The sequence below is a fragment of the Terrapene carolina genome, unplaced genomic scaffold (assembly GCF_002925995.2).
Source record: "Terrapene carolina triunguis isolate 2854851 unplaced genomic scaffold, T_m_triunguis-2.0 Scaffold189, whole genome shotgun sequence".
Taxonomy (NCBI): domain Eukaryota; kingdom Metazoa; phylum Chordata; order Testudines; family Emydidae; genus Terrapene; species Terrapene triunguis.
Genome location: NW_020664540.1, coordinates 6,380,625 through 6,407,061, shown reverse-complemented (window position 1 = coordinate 6,407,061; position 26,437 = coordinate 6,380,625). Strand labels below are relative to the sequence as shown.

The following is a 26,437-nucleotide window of genomic DNA, read 5'->3' as shown; positions in this document are numbered from 1 at the left end:
TCCTCAGAGATGTTTCAATAAGCTTCTATCACAGACTGGATACCTTCCTAGTTTGGGCACAATCCTTTCCCCTGGTACAGCTCTTGTTCCAGCGCAGGTGGTAGCTAGGGGATTTCTCATGATTGCAGCCCCCTTTGTTCTGTTCCACCCCCTTATATATCTTTTCCACAAGGCGGGAATCCTTTGTCCCTCTCTGGGTTCCCACCCCTCCTTCTAAATGGAAAAGCACCAGGCTAAAGATGGATTCCAGTTCAGGTGACATGATCACATGTCACTGTAAGACTCCAAGCCTTCATTCCTCCCAGCCTGACTCACAGGAAGGCCTGCAAGCAAATAGAGCAATCCACAGTCAATTATCCTGGTTGATGGGAGCCATCAAGATTCCAAACCACCATTAATGGCCCACACTTTGCATAACTACAGTAGGACCTCAGAGTTATATTTCATATTTCTAGTTTCAGATACAAGAGTGATACATTTATACAAATAGGATGAACACATGCAGTAGATTATAAGCTTTGTAATGATACCTTACAAGAGACCTTTTTCATGAAGCATATTCCAGTTACATTATATTCACATTAGCATATTTTCATAAAATCATATAGAGTGCAACGTCACAACATCAATCTTCAATTCATGCTTCAGTTTCTGTCTTTTATATAATCAGATTGAATATTTGGGTCAGGAGTTTCAAGGAGAGTGAGAAGAGGAAGTGGTAAAAGAGAAAACATGCTGTGCCATTGTTTGACAGTAAATCCTAAACAGCTTCTTTTGTAGTAGTTTTATAACAAAATAAGAGACGGCTTTTAAAGCTAAAAGGTTTCTACTTCCTTTGTGCCAGCCTCTCAGTACAAGGATTTTTTTTACCTCTTTCTGTAGATTATAATTGTTTCATAGGTTAATATTTTTCATTTTAAATGTTGTTTTTTTACTGATTCTCTTAGGGTCAAGGTTTACATGGAAATGTAGCAGAGAAAGAGCAACAAAATAATCTGTATTCTGAAGAAAGTAGATTATTGGCAGACAGTCCCCTAAAAGATTCACATCAAAGCAAGAACACACAAGAGCAAACAGCTCAGGTAACAGAGAAATAAGTTCTAATTAAAGGTTAAGGTGTGTGTGTGTGTATATAGCTTTACATGTCATGATGTCAAGAATAAAGAAAGGAACAGTAATGTGTGTGGATCACAGTGGGACATGCACTATTGTTTGGAGAAATAAAGGTTACCTGTCTGTAGCCGGAGTTCTTTGATGTGACCTCTGCTTGTTTACCCGCACGCAATGTGCCAGTGGTGCAGGTTGGCTCAAGGCACAGGTGCCTTGACTCCAAAGGTGGAATGTGAAGAGATCACTCAAAGAACCACTGTTAAACCTGTCTCCCAGCCCATGGGTAAAACTGAGGCAGAGAAAAGACCACCAAAACATTGTGGAAAACAGAAATACAAATGCCTCTAGGAGAAGGAAGAAGGATCATGACTACCGCTGTAGGATTGTCAGGTACCTTTAAGGAGAAGTTATGGTACAAATACTAGAAGTTGTGGGAATAATGACATAACTTTTTTGGTAGAAATTAAGGTCCTGATTCGACAAGCAGATCTGCACAGGTGGACTCATGCCTGTGCTGAGCTTCTATGGGATCCGCTTACAGAATTGAGGTCTGAGTTACTTTTCTAGAAGGGCGTCTAGATTGTTTAAAATGCTTTCAGGGCACAACTTGATTTATGAATAGGTAGCTAGTGCCCCTTTCACCATTATATTGTCCTACATATAGATTTAGGCCTTTTTTATTGATTTTCCACCATCGCTGGCTGTCAGAGCAGGAGTCAGGCTCGGGAGCCAGGGTCCAAGGTTAGAACTATAGTCAGAGTCTGAAGGCCAAAGCCAAGGGTCAGGACAGAGTCAGAGCCAGGAATCAGAGCTGAAGCTCAGAACCGGATTAAATGGAGTCGAAGGCAGGAGCAGGGCTGGGACCGGACTGGAGGAAGGCTGGGTTCAGGGCAGGGTCTAGGCTACAGCAAGGCAGGAGCAGGGCTTGCAGTGAGGCAGGTACACCGAGGTAGCAAATCCAGAGGCATGTGCAGTGAACAGCTGCTGAGCCTCTGCAGCTGTTGGGCTTAAGAGCATGCCACCTGACTGCCTTAGCCAATCCAGTGTCTCTGCTAGGGCCCAGCTGTGCTCCTTTGCTGCCTGGCGACTGCCAGGTGCTGCTGCAGACCCTCATTCCTGACACTGACTTCACATCATCCGGGTGTCCCGCTAGCTCCCCTCCCCTTTGGGTGGCTCTCCTGCATGTCTTCATAGGCTAAAGCTCAGTTGAATAAATATCATACATCTTGACTCTAACTAATCATTTAAGAGCAAATTTTGATGCTTTGACTGTGGGTTAAGAGCGAGGACCTTCCTCCACGAGCAGTTCCACTGACTTTAGTGGGACCACAGTGGAGTAGGACACTACTCTGTGTGAGTATTGGTGTCCGCATGTAGCTCTTTACTAATAGTAAACTTTAAAAAACAAACAAACCAGGGGAAGCACAATATAGGGATGCCGGTGGTGACTGAACAGGGTAGCATGCAGGGAAGCGGAGCACAGCTGAAAATGTTTCCTACTACTCTGTGTGATGATAACGAAATGACAAAGGCAATTAATCAAAAAGAGGAGGTAATTGTACTCAAGGTGGTAAGGGTCAGCTGAATAAAAAAAAATACACGTTTAAAGTTTAATTACAAAGGGAATGATAGCAATAAACACCCCATTCAGTTACACTGACGTATTCTCGCCTCGGTGTGTGGGGATTGACGTCTCTAACTCCATGATAATGAATATGAGAAGTTATCCTATACACTCGAAATACACGTGGATTGATTTATTTCATCCGTGTGGGTGGCCTTGAAGTGATTTGCTGACAACGCTATGTTGCAAGCCACTTGACGCTGGAAATAAGTCTACACCTGTGATGTTCTTTTAGCATTTTACCCCGCCTATATGTATATCTGTATTTCAGTTTATAAAAACATGTGCTCTTTGCGTAGTGTCTGGCCAGATGTAATTAGTATCTACTACTGTACCTATACAATAACCAGAGTTTGGTTACAGAAACCTGTAATGACCAGATTGTGGCTTGTGCTTTGTGCTGGAGCAAAGGAATAAGGGTGTGTAAGTCGCCCCGTACTCCCTTGTGCTGGCTATCTGTATCCTGGGTAGCAGCATGGGAGTGGAAGCAGAGCCTACGTGTTCTCCCACCATGCAGGGGACTGGAATGGGGCAGGATTGTGTGAAGTCTTGGTTCTGACCTCACCCCCCCACTGCCCTTGAGACAATGTATTTGCTGCAACAGATGTGTTGGCAGATGTATAGACCAGTGCACTTTTGTTCCTTCCTTGGAGCAGCTGGGGAGCTGGGAGGGAGATTGTGACTTTCCCTCTTGGGCTGCTCCTGAGGCAGTGCAAAAATGCAGTGCTCCTTACTCCGGGTCATAATCTCTGTGGGACACTGAGAATCATAGAATATCAGGGTTGGAAGGGACCTCAGGAGGTCATCTAGTCCAACCCCCTGCTTAAAGCAGGACCAATCCCCAGACAGATTTTTGCCCCAGATCCCTAAATGGCCCCCTCAAGGATTAAACTCTCAACCCTGGGTTTAGCAGGCCAATGCTCAAACCACTATCTAGCCCAAATTTCATTCAAACATAAATAAAACTGAGCAAAACGCCCTGTTGAATCCACTTCCAGAAAATGCCTCACTATATACAGAGGCTTGCTGGACCAAAACAAGGCAAATTCCAGGGCTGGGGACCATTCTCTGAGAATATTTTGCCTTGTGTCCCACAGGATTCTACTCCATTGAGAGTGCAGAAGGGCATCAGTCAATCTCAAGCATTAGACTGGTACATAGGAAGAGACGTGTAGTCTTTTACCATATGTATCCAAGAACCAGACCAGGTAGGGCTTTATAGATCAAAACCAACACTTCGACAGGAAGCTAGTGCATCCCACATATAAAGCAATGTAAAAAGTGTAAGTCAGAAGAAGAGAGCTAATACATCACTAACCGTAATTTTTCAAAACATTTGTATGACAAAATTACAGTTCTGCTTCTTCATGTAAATCATCTTCCTTACCATAACCTTGCCCGGTGTAATCTTTTACGTGTCGTAGTTGCGTTTGCCTCATTTATTTGTAAGTGTAGGGTTCACCACCTTGTCATTTGAAATACTGTAATTATTAGTCAGCATGTCTGATTAAGGTTTTTTGATTACTTGTTTCTTCTTTTTCCTAACACAGCAATGTTGGGAGCACTAACTCTACTGTGCAGGGGAGATTTGAGGGAGAGGAATTACTCCCTTGTCTGGCTGTGTTAGGTTGGGCCTCAGCATGTGTAGCACCTGAAACCCCACATACATATGAAGAGAAATGTACACCATATAATACCACCCTGCATTTTCCCTACTTTCATTTCACTTGTTTCTTCATGTTTGTGACTTACGTTCCGTCTGATGATGCCGTCTTCCCACTTACTCTCTGACAGCTAGCGGACTTTTTTCATTTCCTTCAATTTCATGGTCCTTCAGGGCCTTTTAAGATGAAACCTGGTGTTTCAGTCTAGTCGATACAATTGCTGTAGCTGTGTAGTTAGGGTAAATGGAAAAGTTCCCTGGTTATTTGATTTTCCTGACTGGATATATTTGGTTCACAGTGAAAAGGGAACAAGAAGAGTGTTAATTTTTGTTGTTATTATCTTATTTATTTCCGATAGCAACTTATGTGCAAGGCACTTTCCAAACTGAGCAGATGGCACGGTCCCTGCCCTGAGGAGCTCACAGTATAAGCAGAGACAGACAGAGAGTTGTGGGTGGTGGTACAACAGATAAACCAGATGGCCGAGGTGATACTTGGACACCTCTTAGTAAAACAGTGTTGTGCTGACAAAAGATATTTGTATTATTATGTATATTATGGTGCCACCTGGAACCTCCCACTGATACCAGGCCCCATTGTGCTAGGTTCTGTACATACTCATAGTCAGAGACAGTCCCTGCCCCGAAGAGCTTACAATCTAAATAAAGGGTTGGGGAAGGGAAGTAGTATTATCTCCATTTTACGGATGGGGAATTGAGGCACAGAGAGATTTAAGTGATTTGCCCAAGGTCATACAAGGAGTTGGTGGCAGCACCATGAATTAAACCCCTTTCCCTGTCCAGTGCCTTAAGCACCAGGCCATCCTCCCTATCAACCGCAATATATAGACTATTCGCAAATACTCCTCAAACGTCCCATTATCAGTCAGCTCATGGAGAGGATAGTGATCTTGCAAATGGTCAAGAAAGGGCATTCCATGTATGGGGAGCATGGAGATGGTTATGACAAAGGAAACAAATGATGTGCTGAGGCTGGCATCACTGCTAAACAAAGGGGGTTTGGGAGCAAAGTGAAACAAGAGCAGATGAGTAGGGTGGGAGAGAGTTAAGCAGGACAGTGATAAATAGCCTGAAGAAGATGCAATGGAGGAGGGTAAGCTGAGGAGGAATTCAAAGTGGTGATGACATCATCAGAATGATGGGCAACATCTTAGCACTTGTATGAACTGTATTAGTGAATGATCTGGGAGACCATAGAAGAGCAGGCTGAGATAATCCAAGCAGGAGAGGACAAGGGTCTGTATGAGAATTTTAGCTGCAGGGACAGAAAGAAAAGAATGGGTTGTAGAGATGCTGTGGAGGAAAGAGTGGCAGGATTTGGGCATAGCTGGAACACATGGGGCTAAGTAGAAACAATAAAAGTAGAGATCCTTCATTGTTATGTATATTGCAGAATGAAAAATTCTGTTTTACATTCCAGGGTTCAAATGTGGAAATGGTTTTCCAGAAACAGCTTCTTCCTGAAGCCCAAGCAAATGCTGAATATATTGGGGAGGAACAAAAGGTCGCTGAGCTGAAAAATCAAACTGCAGAATTGGATGTTGTGTTAGTAAGTGAGCAACTAAAAGAGATAGAGGTATGGAACCAGCAAACTCATTCCCTCACTAATTACATAGATGAGTTTATTCAATGTGGTATAATATAGCTAATCACAAAACTATTAAACTGTTACATATAGTCTCATTCTACATTGGACTAATGACACAGTCCCACATGACATCCTTGTAAGCAAACTAGGGAAATGTGATCTAGATGAAATTACTATAAAGTGGGTGCCCAACTGGATGAAAGACTGTACTCAAACAGTTATCAATGGTTTGCTGTCAAACTGGGCATGTGTATCTAGTGGGGTTTCGCAGGGGACAGTCAAGGATCCAGAACTATTCAATATTTTCATTAATAACTTAGATAATGGAGTGGAGAGTATACTTATAAAATTTGCAGGTGACACCAAGCTGGGGGGTGTTGCTAGCATTTTGGAGGACAGGATTAGAATTCAAAACAACCTGGACAAATTCGAGAATTGGTCTGAAATCAGCAAGATGAAATTCAGTAAAGGCAAGTTCGAAGTACTTCCCTTAGGAAGGAAAAATCAAATGCACAACTACAAAATGAGGAATAACTTGCTAGGCAGTAATAGCGCTGAAAAGGACCTGGGGTTTATAGTGGATCACAAATTGACTATAAGCCAACAACCTGATGGAGTTGCGAAAAAGGCTAATATAATTCTGGGGTGTATTAATAAGAGTGTTGTATGTAAGACATGGGAAGTAATTGTCCGGCTCTACTCGGCACTTCGCAAGGCCTGAGCTGCAGTGCTGTGTCCAATTCTGAGTGCCACAATTTAGGAAGGACGTGGACAAATTGGAGAGAGTCCAGTGGAGAGCAACAAAAATGATGAAAGGTTGAGAAAACCTGACCTAAGAGGAAAGGCTGAAAAAACTGGGCACATTGAGTCTTGAGATAAGCCCTGATAACAGTCTTCAAATATATTAAGAGCTATTTTATAGAGTTCAGTGATTAATTGTTATCTAGATCCACAAAAAATAATGGGCTTAATCTGCAGCAAGGGCAATTTAAACTAGATATTAGGAAAAAATTTCTAACTGTAAGGGTAGTCAAGTTCTGGCATGGGCTTCCAATGGAAGTTGTGGAATCTCCGTTGGAGGTTTTTAATAAACCATTGGACAAACATCTGTCAGAGATGGTCTAGGTCTACTTGGTCCTGCCTCAGTGCAATGGGCTGGATTTGATGACCTCTCAAGGTCCCTTCTAGCCCTACATTTCTATGATTCTATGATCAACCGTGTGAAAACATAGTTTGTGTAAATCCATCTGCATAAACTATATATCTGTAAATGTTTGTCTTTGCATGCAAATATACCTGTTTTATACTTGTCTGCTGATGTGCAATTGTACGTATATATGTGATTATGTGTGTATGTACATGCATGTGCCTATGTGCATCTGTGTGTATGCTCACATGTAACTGAGCATGCATGTGTGTTCATGTGTACACAAAACTGCAATTTTAACCATATTTTGTAAAGACGGTAGGAAGTAAAAATGGTGAAAATTCTCTTTAATTCTCTTTCTTTTTTTCACTGTTTGTGGATGTGACTGTAGAATTTATACACTGAACTGGAAAAACAGAGAGCCACGGCTTTGTCTCTGAGGCAAGAGTTGTCACCCAACACAACAGAAATGAGCACATCAAACCTGCAAAGCACAGAATGTATTGTTTCTTGCTGGGACAGGTTGCTTCAAGAATTGGAAGCCATTAAGAAGGTTAAGCAACACCATTATCATCTAGTTAATGATTATCAGGAAAATCTGTCTGCTGTTCAGTCTTCAATGAAAAGTTTATCAACAGAAAAAGAAAACATAAAAATGTAAGTACAAGGAACTTTTTTAGTTTACTCTATGGGGACCACACTTGGATCTCTATTACATCAGTGATTTACATCAGTGTAACTGATGTAAATCAACCTAAATGAAGTTACTCTAGGTATGCACTGGTATAACTGAAATCTGAATATGGCACTGTATTGATTTAACTGAAGTTACTTATCTATCTAATAGAACTGGAAGGGACCCTGAAAGGTCATCGAGTCCAGCCCCCTGCCTTCACTAGCAGGACCAAGTACTGATTTTGCCCCAGATCCTTAAGTGGTCCCCTCAAGGATTGAACTCACAAGCCTGGGTTTAGCAGGCCAATGCTCAAACCACTGAGCTATCCCTCCCTGTTATATAAGTTATATAAGGACAGAGCAAAAATTGGTTTAGTCCAAACCAATTAGTATATTGGTAATAACATTACATTGCATCTAGAGCACTTCAGTAACAATGGCTATGAAAACTATTATTATTATTTATTACTTTTTGCTATGCTAGCATCTAGAGATCCTAGCCTCATTGAGTTACATGCTTTACAGACACATAACAAACAGATGGTCCCTACCCTGCAAAATTTACTATCTAAGTGCTGTATTATTAAAATATTTTTTCCGAAGTCATGGCAGATACAAAATAGATCGCCATCTTTCTTTGTTAACAAATGACAAAAATAGGAGGTAAAAGGTATTATTTTTAAAAAATCTGACACATTAAGAAGATCAGGTACCCATTTGCTGTTTACTGAAATATTTTCATATTCTGCAAATGAACTTTAACTGATAGGGACAGTGTTATTTTCTGTAGTCAGAAGATTTGAGCATTGGCCTGCTAAACCCAGGGTTGTTATTTCAATCCTGGAGGGGGCCATTTAGGGATCTGGGGCAAAAATCTGTCTGGGAATTGGTCCTGCTTTGAGTAGGAGGTTGGACTAGATGACCTCCTGAGGTCCCTTCCAACCCTGATATTCTATGATTCTAAATCTGCCAGTACTAAGCCAAAGATAACCAGTACACTTTCATATTTAGTATGTTTTTCAAATTAGCCTTCAAGGTATGGAACTAACCTATAAATCATAATAATGAGCCAGTTTATTTGAAAACACTTTAAAAATTACTTATGGAATTATTTGTTTATGTTTAAGTGGTTGCACAGAATTGAATTAAAATATAAACTATTAAATGGATTTAAGGTAGGATTTTCAAAAGCAGTCTTAGGAGCAAAAGTCTTATCGATTTAATCAAATAGATTGATTCAGCCTCAATAAATGTGAATCTTATAATTGATTCCAAACTTTTCCATTCATTTTTACATTGGAAGTTACTATACAACAGTGTTAATTTACCCACAACTGATTTAATATTGTTATTGAAGTTTACTTTTTGTTTAGCTTTAAAAGTGGGCTACAAGATAACTCCTCTAAAGAACTGCACACATTACGTTAGTGAATATTATTCCTATGCAGTTCATACACTGGAAATTATTGTTATTGCAGTAATTGGAAAGGATAGTCAACTCTTCCTGGGATTACGTGGGAAATAACTGTATACTGTAAAAAGTATAACTTACCAGGTTAAGAAAATTTTAAAAAAGGAAAATGTATATTGATTACTTTTCTGAGTGAATAATTTTCTGGTTGGTGGGTATACAACAAAATTCTCATTTAAAAACGTGTCTAATTCTTCTAATTCTAATTCTGGAAGATTGTTTTAAATCTTGATAATTTTATTGACAGGGGTCCTATGAGCAACACAGTTCTGGAGAAAATTAAAAAATGTATGGATTCAGTACAGAAGGAGAGAGACACTTTAAACAAGCTGAAAACTGAACAAGATAATTTATCTAGGTATCTGACATGCCTAGATAAGGAATTAACAGAAAGCCAAGTGAAACAACTTGAGCGATGGTGGGAACACATAGAGCAATCAGTGCAAAAGAAACGTTATCAACTTGTGTCAGAAATTGACGAATTTAACCTTCTCATGAACAAAGCACAGGACATTCAAAAGTTGATAGAGCACCAGCAGCACTTACAAGCTGGGTTGAGTTCCCCAGATGGACAAAAAACCAAGTGTCCAGTATTTTGGACCTCAGAGCTGCAAGCCATTAAACACAGTGTTTCTTTGTTAAAAAGAAGCACTGAGCTGCAGATGAAAAGGATTTGGAGTGAGGAAGAAAAGAAAACTTTGGAAAATTCAATAAATGATTTGCAGAATCAGTTGGAAGTATTGGAGCACCAAACTCCTCAGGAGGATGTTCAGTTCCTTAGCTGTGATCCCAAGAAATACGAAATCATGAGAAGGATGAAAGAGAATATATCATGGGTCAAAGATTCATTGTTTTCTCTTGATCAGAAGGCAGCACTTTTCCCAGATGATATTAAAATACAGATCAGAAATTGCAAGGCTGTGAACAGTGCAGCGATAGACAAAGAGTCTACTATTGGGTCACTGGCTGATGAGACCCAATGTATCATTCCTGATTTGAATCCAGAGGAAGTTACTGACCTGAGCGCCCTGTTACAAGAATTACAGAATTCATACCAGGCGCTTGTTTTAAAATCAGCTCAAAGATTACAACAGCTAGAATTCCAACTGGAAAAAAGGCAGAGGCTTATTGCAGACATAGAAAGAGTTCACAGCCAGCTTCAAAGTGCTGAGACAGTGACCATTCCTGACCTAAATCAAACAATCACGTGCTCTGAGCTAGGCACTTTACATGTCATTTTAAAGGAGCTTTCAAAGGAAATACAGAAGATGGAAGGTCTCATCTCATCACATCTCCAAGAGAGTGAGCACTCACATGGGGAGCTAAACATATTCGAACAATTATTTCTAACTGACCAATTAAGATGCCTTAAGAATAGAGCTAGGAAAATACAGAAGTTAATCCAGAATAAATGCCATACAGTGGAAAAAAAGATAGCTGTCTACACAGATCTCTCTGAAAGAATAACTTCATTGCATCAGGAGCTTAATGATCTATGGTGTGATGTATTGAAACTGGAGAGAGAGGAAATATTAAGTGTAAAAGAAGAAGTTAAGGATAAACTCAATGTGCTTAAAGAGAGAACCTTAGCTGTTCAATCTAGTTTGATACAAATAACGAAGTACAAGGAAATATTTGATTTTATAAGGCTAAATTGGGACACTTCACACCATGATGAATTGCAAACTCTATTTCTTGAAATTAAAAATAAACTTGAAGGGAAGATTAAATGCTTTGACAACTTTGTTATAGAATATGACAGGCATCAAGCATTGCTAAATGAAATCCAGGCCATGACATCCAGTATAAAGAATGAAGCTGACATACTAACAAATAGCCCTGGCTCTTCCACAGAAACCAATTTTATATCAGCACAAATTTTGTGCCACAGAGTTCAACAAATCAGGTACTTAATCCAGGAGGCAGTAAATCAATTAAATATAAATGAAGTCTTTGATGTATCACTCAAAGAGGCTAAGACACAGCAAATAAAGAGACTGGAGGAAGATATTGATGAGTTGCATCAATTTTTCCAAAACATGATAGTGGATCTTCAGGCAGAGTATGTAAATAAACAAGATTTCCAGAGCAAATTGGAATACACATTACATACCATAAAGAAGATTAAATCTGAGTTTCAGCAGCCTCTTCTGGTAGACTTGGAAATGAAAAAAATTCAGTATGAAAAGATGCATTGTGAAGCAATGCAAGACACGGTGCAAGCAGAATTTTGTGCCCTGAAAGATCTAGTGGGTAAAGAGAAAGAAAAGCAAGAAGAAAAATCTTATTTTATTGCTGGTATAGAAGCAAAATTAGATGAACTGGAAGATCTTGAAATACAGCTGAAGACAGATATTGCTTCCCGTGTAGTAAGTATCTTTAGTAGAGTAAATAAGATTGTACATCCTTTTGTAAGTCTTGATTATCTGTCCAGGAGTATCCTCACTACAGTGTTAATATTTTCATGACTTGTAGATACTCTGTTAAGTCAAGTAACTGATTAAGATTGAAACCTTCATAGCCGTCTCAGGAGTGGTTGGATTATTAGTTACTTTTTAGATCATGATGCCAATGAACGAAATTATTTGTGTTAAACTTACTATAATCAAACAGTGCCAGATTCTCTGGCCTGTTGCACTTCTTTTGCGCCATTCCAGTGGCATACAGGGAGCAGAAAGCTGCCATATCCACCCTGCTTGTCATTTCCCTGGCTTGGGGGAATCCCCAGCCACATATATTTGAGTGTGTGGAGGGGATTGGGAGAGGTCACAGAAAAGTGCAGTCTCGGAATGGATTATGGCCCCTTTGGATAGATGAGAGCAGCCCTGAGTATACACATGTGGGCTTTCCTTTGCTTTATGGACATTACTAAGGGTAATATGCACAGGTATCCTCATCTTCCCAAGTCTGTATGAAGGCTCTAGGGCTTTCATCCACTCCTTAGTCAGGAATGCAGTTTCCATTAACAAAGCCCTGCTCCCTACCACCCCTACCCCACAGTACTTTGGCAACAGCTGAAATTTCAGCACTCACCCTGCGACTGTGAGTGTGATCAGTCATTCTAAGATTGCAACACTGCTATGACTTGCTGGCACGAAAGTGTCATGTACTTACCATGCTTCCTGACTCTGTCCCATGGTACTTCTACACTGGGATAAAAGCCCTGTGGCATACCCCCGGCTGGTCTGGGTCAGCTGACTCGGGCTCATGGGGCTAAAAATTGCTGTGTAGATGTTTGGGCTCAGGCTAGAGCATGAGCTCTAGGGCCCTCCATCCTCGCAGAGTCACAGAGCTTGGGCTCCATCCCAAGCCTGAACGTCTACACAGCAATTTTTCAGCCCTGGCGCCTGAGCCGTGTGAGTCCAAGTCAGCTGACCCAGGCCAGCGGTGGTTTTTTTATCCCCGCGTAGACATACCCCCAATGGCCTCTGAGAGCATCACCTGCCAGGCCGACTCATGTCATTTCTCTGAAATGGCCATTTTGCAATCCATTGTGTCCTGCAGTTTTTCTTGATTGATCATTTTGTCTCTTAAATGCTTTCAGAATGCCATAGATGAAGCTCATGAGAATGTTAAACTTTATACCAAAGCTGTCCAAAGGGCTGTGGATCTCCTCACTGAATATGAAGCCAGAATTCTCTCAGCAAAAGTTGATCTTGGTAGCCTAGAAGAGTCCTGCCAAATTCTACATTGGAAACAAGAAGAATTTGAGTCTGCAAAGGCAGACATAGAGGATCTGACCTCCAAACTGGAAAACATAATTAAACCAAGTGCCAAACCACAACTGAAAAATACTTTAAGTGAGCTAGTCACTAAGAATTCAATACTAAGGGAGAAGGCGCAAAGAAAGAGAACTGATATGCAGAGGTAGGTTTAAGTGATCTATGTAGGCAATGATACAAGGAAGATGATTGACAGTAAAGGTGGAATCTCGTTTTTACTGTGATGGATCCTTATAGTTTAATAAAAATGGCTCTGTGCAAATACATGCTGTTCCCAGATGCTATTCTAATGTGTGAAAATTACTCTAGACGAGGCATATTTAAATTAATGTATAAAGCATTTGCTTTGAATATATTCAAATAAGTATACCAGCCAGCACTGAGTCTGGTGCAGGGATCAAACAGGGAGACAGAGCATCTCCATAATCTGAGGCTTTGCCTCTGGTACAACAGTTAGCCTAACATGCCCCTTTCACAGGCCATTCTAGTACACCTCTACCCTGATATAATGCTGTCCTCAGGAGCCAAAAAATCTTACCGCGTTATAGGTGAAACCGCATTATATCGAACTTGCTCTGATCCGCCGGAGTGCGCAGCCCTGTCCCCCCAGAGCACTGCTTTACCGCATTATATCCGAATTCGTGTTATATCGGGTCGCGTTATATTGTGGTAGAGGTGTAACTGGAGATAGTCAAGGCAAAATCAACACGCAGAACACAGTGTCTTCTGTTCCCGGCCCTCAGATACGTGTACTGAAAGCTCATTTTATCTTTTTGCTTTTTTTGTTTGTTTAATTCTTTGCTTGTGATCTAATGTCTTTGATTATGTCAATAATAACGTGAAAAGCAACTCTGGGAACAGGACTTGTTGAATTCTTCTTCTTTTGGGCTGCTCCCCGGCCGAGCAACAGGAGAGCACGAACGTCTTCAGGTCCTACATACACAATTGGTGTGTGTGTATGTTCATATACATTATTTCTTTGCAACAGGGTGGTGGGTAAAAGAAAAAAATAATTGGTATCTGGAGGCCATTGTATACCTCAATTTTTGAGGTATCTCTGATATCAAACCTAAAATATTCGGCAAGTATTGCTTTAAAAGATATATTTGTTCAGATCTGTTTGTTTGTTACATTTATTATTACACCGTGCATTAAAACTGAGGCAAGGAGGAATTATAGTAAAGTTTGAGTAGTTTGCTAATTGTGTTTCATAGGTGCTTTGAAAAATACAAAAGCTACACAAAAATCAAAGAGAAGGTATGTGCTAATCTTAATGAACTGGAAAAGATTCTTGGACAATCTTTGTCCCAAATTCCAAGGTCTTATAAGGAAGCTCTGGAGCACTTGGAACAAAGCAAGGTAAGCGTGACTCTGAAGTAGCTACAAAACCCCTGTACAAAACAATGATCCAAACAGACTCATTAGGTCTTGAAACACAAAGAGTAGAAGTGGAGTTGATAGGCCTATGTTTTCCTGAGGTTAGGTTTAAACGGGCCATATATGATGTATATATCATAGTGTTTACCAAATAAACTTTATCTGTGTTTCAGATACTTTTGTATCCATGCAAATGTATTATTTTTTAGCACAAGTTCCTCCATGCTTCTTGATTGAGGCCTAGACCCAGAAGATCCTTGACCTTGTTTTCTCCTTGGAATGGGAGGAGAGGGAGAGAGTTCACTGTTTCTTCCCTCCTACTTCCCTAAGGCCCTTCCCCGGCCTCCTGTTCACATCCCTGTGTTAAAGAATCCCTAGTTTAATCCTTTTCTGGCCTACTGTTGTATTGTACACCCCATCACAGGCTTTTTATATTTTATATCTGTAATTCCCCAATAATTACTCCTCCTGTGAAAAAAATCCCCTAGAAAATAAAAACAACCCCCCACCCTTCATCCCTGGTAAAAGGCATTTCTCTGCAGGACTAACAAAACAAAGATCCCAAAAAAAGGAGAATGTTCAAAAAGTCAAATACACCTCTACCTCAATATAACGCTGTCCTCGGGAGCCAAAAAATCTTACCGTGTTATAGGCGAAACCGCGTTATGTCGAACTTGCTTTGATCTACCAGAGTGCGCAGCCCCGCCCCCCCGGAGTGCTGCTTTACCGCATTATATCCGAATTTGTGTTATATCGGGCCGCGTTATATCGGGGTAGAGGTGTATAAGGAACCTTCTTAAATGCTGGGGGTGAAATCCTAGCCCCATGAAGATCAGTGGAAGTTTTGCCATTGTCTTAAATGTAGCCAAGATTTCACCCAATAATGTTAACATTCTCTTTTTGAGCTTTTTTAAAACTTCCAGAAAAACTTTACTCAAAATGAGATGTGGCATATGACATCTCAAGTGGATTGGTTTCTTTTTGGGGAAGTTAGAGATATTAGAGATGTTGAACCTTAGTTAGGTGGCTATCACCATGCTACTATGAGGATAAAGTAAAAAGTGGTTAGGCTGGTGCTCTATAGCAAATATTGTATAAGCAAATACTATTTCCACTGTTATATATTCCAAACTCTTGCCCAGATTCTCTCTGTCTGTCTGGTTTATCCCGGTCTGTCTTATGTTATCCGATATAAAATTGGCTCATTGGTATAGTATCTAGGCATCAGACAACAAAGTATCTGTTATTTATCCCAGAAGACTAATCATGTAAGGAATTGTTTTATTAGATATCCTGATATGCAATATTGTTCTGTTTATTATTTGTATCAAGGTTTTGGTCTCTAACCTTCTTTCGGCTGAAGAGGATCTAATGACGTTGAGACGGGACTCGGGAGACCTGAGCATTGTGTGCAAAGGAAGTGACTGCACGCTGGTCAGGATTGTGTCAGCACTGTGGGGAAAGTGGCTTGGTTTGCTCGAGGCTGCAAAAGAATGGGAGATTAACTGCGAGGAGCTAAAACAGGAATGGAAATTTGTCAATGAAGAAGTAAGTGGCTTAACAGGTTGTCAAATATTTTGGGAACAAACATAACAAAACAGGATGCTTAAAGAAGATTACGGGGCCAAATCTTTGGCTGGTGAAAATCAGTATAGCTCCCCTGAAGTCAGTGGAGATATGTCAGTTTACACCATCTGACTGTCCCATTATCTATTACCTTTTCTCAATGTAAACATTTATAGACTGAACTGCTGAATTCAGTCAGGCTACTCATTGGGTTTGAACTATGCATGTGCTTATGTGCTTTGTTGGATCAGAACTAAAGTGCTCAGTACCCTACAGGATCAAGCCCTGAGCTCTCAGTACACACACTGAGCTCCCATTGCTGTTAGTGTGAGTTTGATATGCATGTCAAGGACATAATATAATGTGAAATGCCGAAGAAAGTGCACTTTATCTCATACTTGTATTCTTTATTTAGGTGGAACGGCAAGCAATAATTCTAGATAATCTTCAGGAAGAACTACCGGAAAGTCCTAAAGAGAAAGAGAAGGCCTCCACAGATGCACTTTTAGAATTGCTAGAATATGTGGACTGTTATGAGGAAAACATGGACAGAGAGCAACTGTTATTGCTTTTACTACTTCATCGTATAAGAAGCATCCTGAATGTGCCTGAAAACACTGAGAGAAAAGCAGACGTTCCCATTCGATACGAGATACATGCAATGCAAGATCGATGTAAAAAGTACGTGCAAGAAACTACACTGCAAAAACATCTTACACAGAACTACTTAATAGCAGAATTTTTTACTTGGCTCACTTGCATTTTCTTCGTACTAAGAGAATGTTTCAAAAAGTTTAATGGACTTCAAATATGGGCTAAAATTATGTGAAGGATGTAAAATCTTGAATTTTAGAAGTATTGAGGACCTGCAGCTCCCAATGACTGGAAGGGATGTTGCAGGTATCAGCACCTGTGAAAATCAGCCTCCGTCTGTGTATTTGCATACAAATTTTTATCTTTATCACTTCATTACTGCATCATGTACCAGATTTTCAAAGGGATCTCAACCCGGTTACCAAATTTGTGAGCAAAATTGTACACTTTTGTGTTTCTTCATGCTTGCTCTTTGATGTCTAAATCTTTGTGCACTTACTTTTCAATGCCTGTGTCTCTACATCTCAGCTGCAAGTGTGAAAGCTCTATGTCAAGCCTAAATTGGACAGTTAGATGGCTGACCTACCCAATTTGCTTGACTAAACATACTATATTTACTTTTATCTGAAGATTCATATGTAAAGAAACTTAGAGTGTGAAGTCAAAAGTGACTTAAGTACCAAAAAGTAAGCACGCCAAAATATAGACATGCATTTTAAGGCACAGATTTGGTTCGAAATGTATATTTTTAAATATCAGCATTTAATTTTGCAGAATACTCTTTGGAATATTTCACTTTCTAATTAATATTGAGACTAATAATTAATGTTTTCCCAATGCAAATCTTCTTTTTTTTTTTAAGGCTATCTCAAAAGGCTCAAAAACATAAAAAATCTGTGCAGTCTGAGATTCAGGAAAGAGACAAGATTAATGAAGAAATAAATGCTGTGAGGAGTTCATTACAAAAGGCCTCATTTTTGTTGCGTGAGGGAGAGTCACAAGAGTCTACTGAAAAGGCAGCAGGGTTGGAGGTGAGTAGAAGACGGTCACATTGTATGTAGCTGGTCTCTGCTTTTAGATACTAAATTTCACACAGGGGGCTGGAGCCTGCTCCCATTGAAATCAGCGGCAAAATATATAAGCACAGTGGGATGCGGACCAAATCCTTGGCTCTACGATGTCCGTGGCTTGGAACCAGCTAGAGCTTTGCGACCTGATCATGTGCCACAGCTACAGAGGCCTGTTCTGATCCTAAGGAGGGACTCAGCCAATCCTCTCTCACTTAGAAATGGCTGCTCAGCTTATATACATCTTCTCATTCCTCCCATCCTGCCCAAGGATATCTTCGAAGGGGCGGATTCTGATCTCTTGCAGTGTATATTGGCAGTAGCTCCACTGAAGTCAATGGATTACACTGGTGTAAAATGTTTGTAAGTGAGATCATTATCAGGACCACAACCGCCTTCAGTTTTAGGGCATGTCTATACAGAGAGAGATCGTGCATGGCAAGCTGGGGTGCAAATCTACAGTGCTGTAGCGTGCCACACATTAACTGGCCATATGAACCTTGCTGTTGTGCACTAAAAGTTCTGCAGTGCACTTTGACCTCCTGTTGTTTCAAACGTAATCCACTTCAAACAGCAGTAGATCAAAATGCATTGCAAAGCTTTTATGCACAGCAGCAGGGTCCACTTGGTGACTTTGTGTGCAGCAAGCTACTGCGCTGTAGATTTACACCCCAGCTTGTCTATACAGAGTTAGTGCATGACAAGCCTTTAGATTTACACCTGGGTTTTAACACATTTTCTAAAACCTTTATATCATTTAAATGTATTTGTTGTTAACCTTGCATGAGTGGCTTATTTAAACTGTAGTTTTCTTTCACAAACTCCCTTATGTGGATTAATTATTGTTATTGATGGTTAATATTATAATATACATTTATTTACGGTAGACCCTGAAGGCCCCAGTGAAGACTGGGGCTCAGTTGTGCTGGGTGCAGTACAAACACAGAGTGACAATCCCTGCCCCATAGAATTTACAGACTGGAAGAGACAAGATGACGAAGGGTTGAGGGCAGGGAATAACATACGAACATATGAGAATGGTGATAATGTGCTTGGGGATTTCTTTGGGAGTTAACACAATGTGGAATATACAAATACATATCTAGGGAGTTCATGAGCTAGCATTACTGTGATGAAATCTTTCAAACTTGTCTGTAAGAATTGTTTTTCACTCTGTAAGTACTTGCAGGTCAATGCTGCTATTTCAGTGAGGTTTTTATAGTATCCAAGAGCAAAAGGCTACCATTTCCGTCTCTAAATTCCTGCTGTACTCCTTACATTGTGCTTGCTGTAGCTGAATGAGGGGTGGAAAACTGACCGGGAGGGATGCCCCTGGCAAAATGAAGCAGTGTAGACCGTACTCCCAATACCACTGCCAGGAATTGGAGGGAAAAAGAATCAGCAATGCCCTTTAAAAAAAAAAAAGTCAGTTTCCTTAGTTGACTAAATAACATAACCTCATTATTTGCAGTGTTCCTTCTACTGAGAGTACTGAAAAATCCCCCAATTTCACTTAAAATAAAGATATATAAGAATAATATGTGCAATATTCTCTTTCCTATATTTAATATAAGAAACACCTTGGCTACTGCAATTAGGTTTCTTAATCCTGCTTCAGTGCAGGGGGAGGGACTTCAAGACCTACATTTCTATGATTCTAGTCTATGAAATACTGACAAAAATGAACTGCAGTGCTTATTTATCTATCTAAGGCAGTTGGCCGTGTTTTAAAGTAGCACCCGTGTAGGATAAAGCTGCAGATAGTGAGGTAATGTTATGTAGCCCCTTGGGGTAGGGACCATCTTTTTCTTCTGTTTGTACAGCACCTAGCACTGTGGAGCCCTGGTCCATGACTAGTGCTCTTAGGTGCAAGAGTAATACAAACAATAATCATCATCATTATTATCTAGTTCTTTAGGACAAAATTGGGAAGCTTTTCTATACCACAATTTTGCAGCTAAAAAGTATTAACTGCATGTTTGTATTTATATACTGATATGGAAGTCCATTTTACAAAGGGATATTTTCTGCTTACTGCAGGTCAGAGAGTTGTTTTCTTTCAAATGCTGGTTATTTGGGAGCCCATAAATACTGGCACATCCTTAATTGTGGTACTGTTACAGTAAGCTTCTTTGTGGTGTATTGGGTGTACAGATGCTTTATGTTCTTTACAGTTGGACCCAGTTGTCACAGTAAAAAGGGAAAGAAAACTTCCCAGTAATTTCATCCATTGATACAGTGTTTCTCTGCATGGTACTTAGGTGTGGGACAGGATTCCCAAATGGAGGTTAGGATTTAACGGGGAATGGTTAAACTTTATAAAAATCATCACCCCATAGTCTAACAGTAAAATAAAAAGTTCTCAGTGCATAATAGGAATTTATCACTTTGCCCAATAACTTATTTAACATTTGACACCACACAAAAATGGCAGAGAGTAGGGGAAAGTAAATGTAAAAACAAGAAATTTTGCAACCTGACATTTTAGAAAGCCTAACAAACAAGTTTCTTCTTCATTCTTTCTGTGAGAGGACTTCGTTCAGGTTTTGTTTCTAGGCCACAGGCTGTACACAGTTGTTCAGGTTTCTTTTGTCTCACAAAACCTACATTCCTCAACGGAACTGGAACCCACTGTTTTGAAAGGAGCTCTGCTCTGCAGTTCTACATAATTACATGAAAACAGACACTTCAGCTTCGAGGCTGTTGCTTTTAGCGGTCTTTGTGTTGTTATTATAGTAATGTAGCTGTTAGAATAATGTTAAACTGTTAGAACTTCTTTGAAAGTAAAAATCGAGTAATTGAAACAGGAATGTCAGAAAGCTGAACATTAAATCAGAGAAGCACTTTAATGTTTTAATCATATATTATTTCTGTCAATAAGTATTACTGGAACAATAGTTTGACATTGAGTGGTATCAAGTTTAATTAATTCTTACAGATTGAAAAGCATCATTTGTCTAAACCAGTGAATATATCTCAGGTTTAATCTGCTAGCATAGGTTGTCAAGTCAGGTTTTGTAATGGGAAAACAACTTATTTAAATCAACATCATGGTAGAAGACTCATTTAGTTCCTACTGAGTTTAAGTTTTTGGTGTTTTATAAGTGCTGAAACCTCTCTGAAATGTTTTTAGGAGATTCAGAGTATAATTAACAGAGAGAATCAAACTATTAAGGATATTATGGAGAAACTACGAATCAAGTATTCAGAAATGTATACAATAGTTCCTGCAGATATTGAAACACAGTTGGAAGACTGCAAGAAAACATTACAAGACCTAGAAGAGAAGGTAATAATTTGTGAAATTCACATATTTATTTATTTGGAATGTTTTTACGCTATATTATTGCCATAACTACAAGTGTCAGTTGAAAATGTTAGTTGGTATATAAATGCTAATTTTACTTGCATTCCACACTTAGTAAAAATGTATAAACTATAGATAAATTGCATGTGTTACCTCTGTATCCTTTTAAAATATTATAGCAATCAACAAATTAGGGTATAAAATTTATTTTAATTAAGCTACAAGAAGAAATGGCAGATTCAGTAAGGCTAAGAAGCATATACATTCTTTTATACCTTCTAGAACACCACTGTTCTCTTTCCCTTCAATCTTATTCTTAAACTTGACCAATAGTGTTTTTTATCCTCTGTTTCCCGATAAGTGTGAAACCTCATCATGGTATCATACACAGCTGGATGAGATGAGATGTTCAAAACGTATGTCTTTGTTTTGTGGGCATTTCAAAGCCATCAAGAAGTTCAACAAATACTTTTATAAATAGAGCTGCACACATGGCAGGGTATTATTAGTGCCATAATTCTTTATAGCAACCCCTGGAGCACTGTGGCGCCCTACAAATCTTGCCAGTTAATATAGAAAACTAACATTGTCTCAGTATTTTCAGTATTCCCGAAGTATAATACATACATAATAAATGAAATATCATCTATTTTTCTAGAGCAAGGCTGTCAAAGTTTTAAGAGGGACTGCAGGGTGTGAAACAAGAAGAAAAAGAGAATCAGACTGGTCCATTAAGTTTGAGATAAAATTCTAACCTAGAAGCATAGAATTATTGTTGTTTATATTGTTTAATCATTTTTACTGATTCTAATAAAAGGAGTGAAAAAGAACAAAATGTATCCTCTCTGGTGCACACTGCTTTCATGCTCCCCAGTGATTAAGGAGTCTCAGTCCCATTTTCAGAAGTGACTAAGGCATTTGGAAGCCCAAGGTCTGATATGTATCAGTATAGGTATTTTAGAATAGGAGCATGATTTTTTTACTGTAATAGCTATACCAATACACCCCTCTAGTGAGGATGCTGTTATACCGGTATAAATTATACTCCTGTAAGCTGTGCTGGTTAGTATAAGCATCTTTATACCAGTATAACTGCATCCATACTAAGGACGGTGTACTGCTTTAACTACAGCGGTATAATTAATGTAATACAATTTTTGTGTGCAGACTAGTCCTAAACGAAGTCCCTTAAAAAAAATTGGGCTTAGGTTCCTAAATCAGTTAGGCAATTTTGAAAATTTTACCACAACTTACACAAAAATCATGGTACTCAATATCCCTATTTCTTGTTCCTGAGGAGTTCTGCTGAGAGAGATTCTGCACTTGATGGTTTTGGGGCCTTAAAGTTATTTATTTTTGTAGTGAATCTGAGCATTAATATAGTGGAAACGTGTAAATCCTTGATATTTATTTCTCAGGCAAAACAGTGCTATCAGCTGGCAGATAATAGTTCAGTTTTGATTTTTCAGAGTGAGGAGCTGGAGTGTGTCCTTTCCCTAGTACAGGTTGTATCTCTTACATTACTGGCCAGAACAGAAACCAGCAGACGTGACCCAATATTGTACTATATTCTATTGATTTGTATTTAATGCTGTGTTCCACCTGTCATTTTAGTGGGATGAAACTACTGAATGACCCATGAACTCAACACCATATTACTGTTGCTTCTCACGGCAAATCTAATTCTGCCCTTACATTCTAATGTGACTTGTCAAGGCAGTAATACAAAGAATTCTGAAACTTTTTGTGAGACATTATGAATAAAGAAACAGATCTTTGTTACCTGCATAACTTTTCCCTTTACTATGACAGGTTAACACCAAAATCTTGCAGAGCTCTCCTCATTATGCGATGAATAAAAAAGTAGAGAATATTAACAATGGCCTGCAAGCTGTTGAAAAGATGTTACAACACAAGAGTGAAAACATTGCAAAAGCCAAGGAAATTCAAAAGGTAATGTCTCAAAAGTCCCTTTTCTGAGTCTGAAGACCGTGGGTCCAGTTACTGAATCTGATTTAGGAAACTGTCAAGGGACCTTCCGTTGTGTTTGCCTGCATATGCAGAAGCATCTACTTGATGAATACTTTCAAAACCTTTCAGCTCACAGCAAAAGATTTCTTTTCTCATTTGTCTTAGGCATGAGTGACCCAGGGTAGATACAGAACATTCTGTACTAGTCATATGAGTTCATGAACCTTTGCAAATTCTAAACTCACATGCCCCACACAGGAAACATAAATTAGATATGTATCCTGTCAGAATTAGGTCTGACCTTAATGTTTTTTTTACCATATTCCCATATGCAGACAATCTGGGATGTGCTAGATCTTTGGCATTACAAACTGAATGAACTGGACTCAGAAGTGCAGGATATAGCAGAAAAGGATCCATGTCACGCACAGGAATGGCTGGACAGCTTAATGATTCCTTTGCAGCAGTACCAGCAGGTCTCACAACATGCTGAGCACAGAACCACACTCTTAAACAAGGTAAAGGCAAAGCTACAAGTGTTTGGTTTAATAAAGGATCAGACATTAAAGTAGAGACTATGGTTAAAATTCAAAAGGGCCTGCATGGCATAAGAGCCTAAGGGTACGTCTAGTGATCGATCTATCGGGGATCAATTTATCGCATCTTCGATCCCCGATCATTCTGCCGTCGACTCCGGAACTCCACCGCGGCGAGAGGCGGAAGCGGAGTCGACGGGGGAGCGGCAGCGGTCGACTCGCCGCCGTCTTCACGACCAGGTAAATCGACCTAAGATACGCCGACTTCAGCTACGCTATTCGCGTAGCTGAAGTTGCGTATCTTAGGTCGATTTCCCCTGCCGCCCCCCCCCCCCAGTGTAGACCTAGCCTCAGTCTCATTGCGGTCTCCCACTGCTTTTAGGCTCAGTGGTTTGAGCATTGGCCTGCTACACCCAGGGTTGTGAGTTCAATCCTTGAGGGGGCCACATAGGGATCTGGGGAAAAATCAGTAATTGGTCCTGCTAGTGAAGGCAGGGGGCTGGACTCGATGACCTTTCAAGGTCCCTTCCAGTTCTAGGAGATAGGATATCTCCATTAATTAATTTATTTATTTATTTATTTAATGTGAGTTAAATGCTTAAATACTTTTGAAGATCTTGGCCTAAGGGCCTAAATCACTTATAAAACTGGGAATTAAGCTCCTAAAGCACTCAAGTGTTTTTGATCATTTTATCCTGCTTCTTTATTTCATAGCCAGGTTAATTTCACCAAACTCCACAAAAATATATTGAGTGTTCTTTAATTTTTCCCCTTAAATGTGTTTTTTTCCCCAGAATATAGCTAAAAAGTCATTCAGCTAATCAGGCCAAACTCTGTTGATGTAAGTCCTTAGTGGATGCCAGTGGAGAATTAGGCCTTCCATCTCTCACAGTTAGGGATTTCTCTCTATATAAATACGATATGGTCCTCACACTTCTTAATGGATTTATTCTCACGACACCCTTAAGAAGTAGGAGAGTACTATTCTCATTTTAAAGATAGAGCTGAGGTAAATTAAGTGACTTGCCCAAGGTCACACACAAAGTGTGGCAGAGCTGGGGATTGAATTCAGATTTTCTGTTTTCTCAGTCAAATGTGCTAACCCTGATTTGAGCAGAATAATACCTCATAATTCAGAACTTACTAATAAATATAACTAGTCTTTCATTTATAAGGGATGTTAACTTCAGGTGTTACAGAACATACGTTTATGAGTATTTTTTTATAGGCCACTAGTAAGATGGAGGAATATGAGGAACTCTTGAAGAGCATGCAGTTATGGATAGAAACCACCAATCATTTGTTAACTGTGGAGGCTGAAAATGACTCTGCAAAAGCCCTGAGTAAACATGCCAAAGCCCTTCAAGTAAGTGTATATACAAATTTTCTGTACAGGGAGCCCAAATTACAAAAATTATGTGGCTTATTCTAAGTATCTCCTGCTCATGTAGGTATGGATTTTGCACCAACAAAATTTTTAGGTACAAATAAGGAAGTCCACTAAAAATTTGAACCTCAGTGAACTTCAGTGAAAAATGACCACAGTGATAAAAAATGTCAGCAGCCATAGGGGGATAGATCTGTCTCAGAAAATGATAAACTTTGTGTCCTGCCCTTTGTGTATTTGTTGCACTGCTTTACAGTTTATCAGATTTTACAAGTCATGCTGTTGTTTTTAGTAAACAGTGATTTAGAATTAGTAGATCAGTTTTTTGGTTCTCGTGCATTTGTTAAAGCATTTTGAGTTGAATTGTGATTCATAAATCAGTTTTCCTTATGCACTTTAAAGTGGACTGTGGTAAGTTATTTCAGGTGTCAGGTGTTTATAACATTATCAGAGGGAATTTGACGCCATGGGCAGAATGGTGGAAAGACTGGTTTCTGTATGTGAAATCTTAGTTCATAGAATCATAGAATATCAGGGTTGGAAGGGACTTCAGGAGGTCATCTAGTCCAACCCCCTGCTCAAAGCAGGACCAATACCCAACTAAATCTTCCCAGCCAGGGCTTCATCAAGCCTGACCTTAAAAACTTCTAAGGAAGGAGATTCCACCACCTCCTTAGGTAATCCATTCCAGTGCTTCAACACCCTCCTAGTGAAAAAGTTTTTCCTAATATCCAACCTAAACCTCCCCTACTGCAACTTGAGACCATTACTCCTTGTTCTGTCATCTGCTACCACTGAGAACGGTCTAGATCCATCCTCTTTGGAACCCCCTTTCAGGTAGTTGAAAGCAATTATCAAATCCCCCCTCATTCTTCTCTTCTGCAGATTAAACAATCCCAGGTCCCTCAGCCTCTCCTCATAAGTCATGTGCTCCAGCCCCCTAATCATTTTTGTTGCCCTCCGCTGGACTCTTTCCAATTTTTCCACATCCTTCTTGTAGTGTGGGGCCCAAAACTGGACACAGTACTCCAGATGAGGCCTCACCAATGCCGAATAGAGGGGAATGATCACGTCCCTTGATCTGCTGGCAATGCTCCTACTTATACAGCCCAAAATGCCGTTGGCCTTCTTGGCAACAAGGCCACACTGTTGACTCATATCCAGCTTCTCGTCCACTGTAACCCCTAGGTCCTTTTCTGCAGAACTGCTGCCTAGCCACTCGGTCTCTAGTCTGTAGCAGTGCATGGGATTCTTCCGTCCTAAGTTCAGGATTCTGCACTTGTCCTCATTGAACCTCATCCGATTTCTTTTCTCCCAATCCTCTAATTTGTCTAGGTCCCTCCGTATCGTATCCCTACCCTCCAGCGTATCTACCACTCCTCCCAGTTTAGTGTCATCTGCAAACTTGCTGAGGGTGCAATCCACACCATCCTCCAGATCATTAATGAAGATATTGAACAAAACCGGCCCCAGGACCAACCCTTGGAGCACTCCGCTTGATACCAGCTGTCAACTAGACATGGAGCCATTGATCATGACCTGTTGAGCCCGATGATCTAGCCTGCTTTCTATCCACCTTATAGTCCATTCATCCAGCCCATACTTCTTTAA

At 39.9% G+C, this 26,437-nt stretch overlaps 1 protein-coding gene across 1 annotated transcript in view; it reads left to right on the top strand.

Annotated features, from left to right (window-relative positions):
* The window catches only part of SYNE2 (spectrin repeat containing nuclear envelope protein 2), a 199,090-nt gene that overhangs the window by 45,815 nt on the left and 126,838 nt on the right, over nt 1–26,437 (top strand). The window contains exons 31-43 of the mRNA XM_026654293.1: nt 948–1,082; nt 5,839–5,994; nt 7,545–7,810; nt 9,547–11,668; nt 12,844–13,166; nt 14,236–14,380; nt 15,731–15,946; nt 16,380–16,645; nt 17,421–17,589; nt 20,759–20,914; nt 22,745–22,885; nt 23,239–23,421; nt 24,668–24,805. Coding sequence (XP_026510078.1) covers nt 948–1,082; nt 5,839–5,994; nt 7,545–7,810; nt 9,547–11,668; nt 12,844–13,166; nt 14,236–14,380; nt 15,731–15,946; nt 16,380–16,645; nt 17,421–17,589; nt 20,759–20,914; nt 22,745–22,885; nt 23,239–23,421; nt 24,668–24,805 — 4,416 coding nt within the window. The remainder of the gene's footprint in view (nt 1–947; nt 1,083–5,838; nt 5,995–7,544; nt 7,811–9,546; nt 11,669–12,843; nt 13,167–14,235; nt 14,381–15,730; nt 15,947–16,379; nt 16,646–17,420; nt 17,590–20,758; nt 20,915–22,744; nt 22,886–23,238; nt 23,422–24,667; nt 24,806–26,437) is intronic.